This window comes from Nannobrachium achirus (genome assembly GCF_963921795.1).
Source record: "Nannobrachium achirus genome assembly, chromosome: 3".
Lineage (NCBI taxonomy): Eukaryota > Metazoa > Chordata > Actinopteri > Myctophiformes > Myctophidae > Nannobrachium > Nannobrachium achirus.
The window spans coordinates 33,465,128-33,473,131 of NC_137812.1; the positions used below are offsets into that span (position 1 = coordinate 33,465,128).

Here is an 8,004-nt window from a genome sequence, read left to right on the forward strand (position 1 = left end):
GTTGCCACAGAAGTTATTTGGGTGATGTTTTTTGACTATTTATTGTACATTTTGAATTGTACATAACTGTTGTAGCACTGGCCCTTTAAGGGCTGAGTGCATAAGGGCTGGCCAGGGTTTGAGGCCTTCTGTATGTTGTATTACAGTAATATAAGTATCAGTATATGGGTGACTCAGGACTCCAATCACACGTAGGGAAAAGTAAAGAGGAAATAAAGAGTTAAGTAGGTGGCGGTAATGCACGAGTATGTTTGCCAACCGCCAATAAACCCGAATAGAAGAAGAAGAAGAAGGCCTTCTGTATGGCCAGAAGCCTGAGCCAGAGTGTTTGGGGAGGACCTGGAGCCACGAGTAGTGCAGCCTAGCATTTGGTAAGAAATCTTTTAAGTTCATGTGTGGAGGCTTTGATTATTCATTATATGGGGATATAGATTAGTTATACTTTATATCCTATTTACAGCCTTGGCAGGTTGCTGGTAAGGGAGAGCTGAACATTGCCTGAGCCAACAAAGGGTAGGGGAATGCCTCCAGGTCCTGGTTAAACCAGTGCTGTTCTTATCCAGAGAGAGCTGTACATATATTGACAGGGTATGTTTTGGAATTTATATTTCATATAATGTATATTTGGTATAATGAAATGAATATCTATTGAGGGGTAACAATATTTATATTATCTATATTGTAGGAGAACATCAACCTTTCACTGCTTTTTACATAAGCCTATCTATCTGCCGAAGAGTTGGGAGTCCACTGTTGGCCACTAGAGGGTGTTGTTCACCAAGCCATGCAGTCAAGATGGGTCTCTGGCTGTTCCACAGCACTGCAGGTGTTCTCAATGACATGGATTATCGAAACTGGACAATTATTTTCTCCTAATTCTATGACATCAATGTGAACCATAGTGCACGATCTATGGCCAGAGTACTTTTTCCACCACTGGTCAAATTTAAAATGTCATGATGGTGACATTCCTACTTGTTCCACACAGGGTGTCGGTGTATCTCCAGGACAACTGGATCCACAAATTGATGGCACCCATTCACTGCTGCTGATTTTTTTTTTTTGCAAGTTGTTACCATACAGTGTTTGTCTGTTTGATTGGATTTTTCTAAAATGTTAAGACTGTTATGTTCAACATGTTTTTAGTTTTTTTGAACACTTACTGTCAGCACTTTTTGCTGCTGACTTTTTTTTAAAATGTTTGTGCAAGTTGTTACCATACAGTGTTGTCTGTTTGATTGGATTTTTCTAAAATGTTAACACTGCTTAAGAGAAGACGGTTATGTTCAACATGTTTTTTTGAACACTTAGGCCTACTGTCAGCACTTTTTTTTAAAATTGCAAACACATTTATTTTTGTTGTTTTGCAAATAAATGTTCATATCTACTGTACATTAGACACCAGCCTGTTTTTCTCTCTTTTTTTTTCCTTTTGTGCATGCTGTTGAATAACATTTTATTTTCAGTTTAACAACTTGTCCTGTGCAGTTAGGCAATTTCTTTATGTTTAAAAAGCACACTTTACTGTCAGCACTCCTCTTTCTTGTTCTGCAAATACATATATATTGTCTTTATCTGTGTCTTTAAAATGACTTCTTCATCAATGTGGGTGTTGCACATTTCGTGTGTAGCCTATTATAGCCCTATATATCTGAAGTTGAGATATAGAGTATCAATATGTAGATATATCAATATAGATAGCGCTATATGTTTGTGTGTGTGTGGGGGGGGGGGGGGGGGGGGGCTGGCTGGCGAGATATTTATATATAGAGCTATATATTTGTATGTATAGCTAGAAAGGGAGAGATTTGTATGTATAGAGATGGATATATATAGCTATCCATAACTCTTTTCTCATGTATGAGTAGTAGTAATAAGCTATGATTACCCAAGTTATCTTTCTCGTCCCATCCCTATCGTCTATTCAGGCTCTTGTGGACTGGACATCATTTAATTTGCTTGATTCAGTATTTAGATATTTGAGATTTATCAGAATAGGAACGTCCTGGGCCCCTTCCCATACACACCCATAGTAACTTCAAACTCCATTTCAACATGGTCATCAAAAACACCATTCTTTCTGGTCACTCATACCACCCTCCTAATACGTGAGCTGGCCGTGGCTTTTTGATAACCCTTTTAATTTATTTTTAATCATTCTTTATTGTGTTATATTTTTTCCATTTTCCCCACAAATTAAAAAGAAAATGAAAAAAGTTACAGAAAAAACATGGCCATCAAAGATCAAACCCTGGATATTCATAACTGTCACTGACATCACTGGTGATATCACAGTGACAGTCCATATATGGGTATCCCTTTTATGCCCATATATGAAGATCCCTGATGTCATTGTTATATATCACTGACCAGATGGCAAAGGCATGGCCCATATCTGTGTGGCTGGTTCAGATAGGGATCTGCATGTATAGGCATAACATATATTGTATGTGTATGGATACATCTATCTATAAATGCGAGAAGTCTCTGCGTGTGTGTTTGTAATCCGTGTATCTCGAGAACCGTTCGTCCCACCGGCTTCAGATTCGGCACGCGCGCTCCCCGCCGCGGCACGGAGTGCAGTGCCGGGCCTCGACCCGTCCCGACGCGCGGTTTTCCCTAACCGGCGCGAAACGTTCGGAATCTCCTTATGCGGGGCTGATTGTTGACATCAGGCTGTTCCGGAGGAAATCGGCGCAAAATCGGTCATTGTGACATCACTGCAGTGCCGGGCGCAAGCGCTGACTCATTGTGACATCACTGCAGTGCCGGGCCTTGCCTCGACCCGACAGATATCTCCGTATATGGGCATAAGACTGAGAACTCCATATATGGGCATATGGGCAGATACAGAGATCTCCATACAGTATATGGGCATACATACATAGACAGATATCTCCGTATATAGGCATAAAAGGGACACAGACCCTAGACCCGACAGATATCTCCGTATACTGAGAACTCCATATATGGGCATCTTGCCTCGACCCGACAGATATCTCCGTATATGGGCATAAGACTGAGAACTGAAATCGGTGCAAGCGCTGACTCATTGTGAGATTTGTGACATCACCTCATAAAAGGCTCTGACATCACGTACGCCACATGAGTCAACAAAAAATCTCTGTGAGTGTGTATGTATGTATGTAATCCGCGTATCTCGAGAACCGTTCGTCCCACCGGCACGCGCGTTCTCCATATATGGGAATAAAATGAATGCCCGTATGCGGAGCTGATGTCTGACATCAGAGTTTTCCACAACCGGTACTGTGTGTCCAGAGATCTTCATATATGGGCATAAGTGGACAAAGACAAACAGATGGTCAAAACGGGTCCTATGACAACAGGTATATTGGGGTTTGCATTAAAGGGTGGGGCATTCATGGGGTTTGCATTAAAGGGTGGGGCATTCCTTCCCTATTTCAAATTCGGCACGCGCGTTCCCCACCGCAGCAGGTAGTGCAGTGCTCGGCCTCGACCCGACCCGATACACGATTTTCTGTAACCAGCACGAAAGGTTCGGATTCTGATGTCTGACATCAGGATTTTCCGGAACTGACACTGTGTCTGCATAGATCTCCATATATGGGCATAAAATGGATGCAGACAGACAGATACAGATATCTCCATAAATGGGCATAAATGGACACAGGCAAACAGATGGTCAAAGATCTCCATATATGGGCATAAAGTGGACGCAGACAGACAGATACAGATATCTCCATATATGGCATAAATGGACACAGGCAAACAGATGGTCAAAACGGGTCCTATGACAACAGGTATAATGGGGTTTGCATTAAGTTTGTCTCCTCCTCCATCTGTTTGTCTGTGTCCCTTTATTCCCATTATGGAGATCTCTGTATCTGTCTGTGCCTCCGACTGTGTTGCAGACACAGTGCCGGTTCCCCCTTTAATGCAAACCCCATTATACCTATTGTCATAGAACCCGTTTTGACCATCTGTTTGAAAAAGCGACAGAGATCTCATATATGGGCATAAAATGGACGCAGATAAACAGATATCTCCATATATGGCATATATGGGCATACAATGGACGCAGAATCACAAAGTTCTCCATATACGGGCATAAAAGGGACACAGACAGACAGATACAGAGATCTCCATATATGGGCATAAATGGACACAGGCAGACAGATGGTCAAAACAGGTCCTATGAAAACAGGTATAATGGGGTTTGCATTAAAGGGCGGGGCATTCATTCCCTATTTACATTGTCCCGAAGGGCGGCCCAGCTTCTAGTATTAATAATAAACGATAAAATAAAAAGTCCATATATGGTCATTCCCAGAAACGAAATCCCTTTTATGCCCATATATGGAGATTTCTGATGTCATCAATCCCAGGCCGAAAACATTAAAAGTCCATATATATATATGTATATGTATATGGATATAATTATATTACTAAAGGATAGAATGAATAAAATGTCCATATACAGTATGGGCATTCCCAGATCTTCTTTCGTGTATCATCGTCCTTGATGATTGGTTGACGACATTTAATTTCACAAGATTCCTTGTTACTTAGGGGAGGCCATGGAGCTGGCTGTCGTCTTCTCCCCTTGCTGACGGCTGCTTAGGCAGGGTTTGAACCACCCACCTTCCGTGCACTAACCGCTGCACCAACGTCACGCCCCCATTCCCAGATGATGCCCTGTTAGGGTACCCCCTTATGCCCATATATGGAGATCTCCAAGGCATCAAACCCAGGTCCTAACTTGCCATGGCCCTGCTTGGTTTTACTAATTAACATACGTTTTATGCCCAATATAGGAGATTCCTATATTATCAATATTAAGGACATATCTGGGAATGCCCATATATGGGCATGTTTTGACATAACATTGTTGATTATCATGCAGGGGTCTCCATATTATGAGTAACTACTGGTCCCATATACATCTCTGGCCAGATGGCCAAGAATGGCTCCCTCCCTGAGGTGTCTTACTAGTACTGGCTACCTATGATTACCCAAGTTATTTCATAACACATGATGTTTAAAATCCCAGTCTGTTGTGCGTCTGACGAGGATAATTCTAAGCACGAGGACTAATATCCCTGACCCGGTGCCCGGCTACATTATCGTTCAGAATGTGGGAGTTGGCCTCTGGAGAGAATATAAATAGGCCTACTCCAGGTGCGCCACTCAAACGCACAACCTTTTTACGCACACAAGACGCATCGGACCTACAGAGTAACAGACAATGGACAGGAGAAACTAATTTATCACCATCAAGAAAGAAAACCAGCTAGACTTTGAGGGAATATTATTGATAAATCTTTGGGAAGGAAAGATCAGGGACAACATGTCAGTGGTAAGCGCCCTGCCATTTATGAAACCTCCCCACATGCGGTCTCCGGTTTCCCAGGGGCGCCGTCACACTCTCCCGGCCAGCGAATTTCGTTGCCTCAGCCCGGAGGATGCCATCAGTGTATTTGAGATCGAGAGAGAGGGTAACCACTAACCAGCCATTTACTCATTGTATATCATTGAAATAGACATCGAACTGTAACTAGTTACTATAGTAATCCTCCTCTTTTCTGACTCTGCCTGTAGCTTTCATCTCTGTGTCCGGAGAGTGTCCCCTCCACCTGGATGAAGTGCGACATTTCCTCACCCTGTGCCCAGAGCTGTCACTGGGCTGGTTCGAGGAGGGACGCCTGGTGGCTTTCATTATTGGCTCACTGTGGGACCAGGAAAGACTTTCTATGGTAAAATAGATTTTCTTCAGTGGAAATAGCCTACTGTTTTGTTTTTCTCTAGAAACTGTTTTTTTTGGTGGAAATCTTCCTCCACATTAGCCAGTAGACATTGGCACTGCAGGGAATCAAGAACTGCTATGATGGATCATAGAGAGACAGTCAGACAGACAGACAGACAGACAGACAGACAGACAGACAGACAGACAGACAGACTGCTAGCCTTGGCAGGTTCAGTGTATTCACCCAATAATCTATAGAACCAAACCATACGGTTTTACTGTGCATCCATCCACCTCCATGGCATCACCATACAGTTATTTTTATGGAAGTTCAAATACAGTTTAGAATGAATGGTGTATGATAGCCTACAGTATGACATTGTAGGCTATATTAAAGGGATATTTCACTTTCCAAAAAACATTTGGTAATTTTATGGTCCAATCAGGCTTTTGGGAACACCCTGGACAGGTTTTAATTTGCTTCATTCAGTGTTTAGATATTTTATATTCATTTTATCAGAATAGGAACGTCCTGGGCCCCTTCCCATACACAACCATTTACCATGATAAAAAAACACCCGTTCTTTTTTATGGTGACATATTACCCTCCTAATACGTGAGCTGGCCATGTTTTTTCTGTAACTTTTTTCATTTCTTTTTAATTTGTGGGGAAAATGGAACAAAATATAACACAATAAAGAATTATTAAAAATAAATGAAAAAGGTTATAAAAAAAAAAACACGGCCAGCTCACGTATTAGGAGTGTGGAGTGACCAGAAAAAAGGAATGGTGTTTTTGATAGCTTTATCATGGTTAAAATGGAGTTTGAAGTTACTATGGGTGTGTATGGGAAGGGGCCCAGGACGTTATACTCTGATAAATCTCAAATATCTAAATACTGAATGAAGCAAATTAAATGATGTCCAGTCCACAAGAGCCTGATTAGACGATAGGGATGGGACGATATGAAAATTTCATATCACGATTATTGTGACAAAAGAAATCGCGGTTTACGATATATTATCGCAATAATCAAAATCCATTATCTTGGGGCGGAACATTTGCCAAAGAATAGCAGATCTACAAGCTCTGCGACGGGTTGTAGATCGGCTATTATTTGGCAAAGACATTTGATAGAGTGAAAAAAATACTGTATCAAGTATGTATTATAAGTACCTTTTACCAATTATAGAGGGTTTAAGTGGTACCGGATATGCAGCTCTGCAAATAAAAGGTAAATTTATCCCAGTTCATGACGGAGGACTATATCACAATAAATTAAATCTCCACGATACGATTATCGTGAGTGTTTATCACTATTAGACGATAAAAAACGTTTTCTTTTTATTATTATTATCTTTTAAGTGGAATATGATATCCCTTTAATAATAGAATCAATTTTAGCACTTTTCAAAACCAAATTACATGTTTCATAATCATTGAAGAAAATGTTAACAGTTAACATAAAAAATAAATAAAATGTAATAAATAAGTATACAATCAACACAAACATATGGTGAACCACAAATGTTTACAATTAAAGCAAAGCATAGTGAACCATCCCTTTCTTCTCTCCAGGACGCTCTAACCCTCCATAAGCCTCATGGGACCACAGTTCACATCCATGTATTAGCGGTCCACCGGACCTTTCGTCAGCAGGGGAAAGGTTCCATTCTCATGTGGCGATATCTCCAGTACCTCCGCTGCTTGCCCTGTGTCCGTCACGCAGTGCTCATGTGTGAAGACTTCCTGGTGCCCTTCTATGACAAGTCAGGCTTCAAAGTGCAGGGTCCCAGTGACATTACAGTGGGGCCCCTGACATTCATCGAGATGTGCTACCCTGTTAGAGGTCACTCCTTCATGCGCCGCAACAGTGGTCATTGAATCATGGTGAACACAATGTGGATTAATCTCACAAGGGACATTGCTGAGGACATGAGAACAATCAGAAGTTTCAGAACATGCAAGGGGCTTCCTTCCCGAGTGGGGCCCAATAATATGTGGCTTGGTGTTTACTCTGAACATCATTGATTCATCATTCAGCAAGGTGTTTGTTTTCCACTTGAAACTGTATGTATTTGTATTCTGCTGGCAGATGACATCAATCTTTTAGATTTCAGATAAGTTAATGCTATTATGATACTTTTACGTATTGTTTTTTTACATTTTGTTGAAATATTAATAATTCCATTTTATTTTTATATGAATGCTGGACATTTTTGTAAATACTAAAATGTATAATGAATTATTCATGTCAGCTAGTTAAGACTACTTTTAA

The 8,004-nt window shown here is 41.0% G+C and overlaps 1 protein-coding gene across 1 annotated transcript; it reads left to right on the plus strand.

The window, feature by feature from the left end:
- Nucleotides 1-5,329: 5,329 nt before the first annotated feature.
- On the plus strand, nucleotides 5,330-7,610 carry aanat1 (arylalkylamine N-acetyltransferase 1; the record flags this gene model as incomplete). Its single annotated transcript, XM_080722530.1, has 3 exons — nucleotides 5,330-5,477; nucleotides 5,581-5,735; nucleotides 7,305-7,610. 3 exons carry the CDS (start codon nucleotides 5,330-5,332, stop codon nucleotides 7,608-7,610), a joined length of 609 nt encoding a protein of 202 aa, XP_080578656.1.
- Between the last annotated feature and the right edge of the window lie 394 nt (nucleotides 7,611-8,004).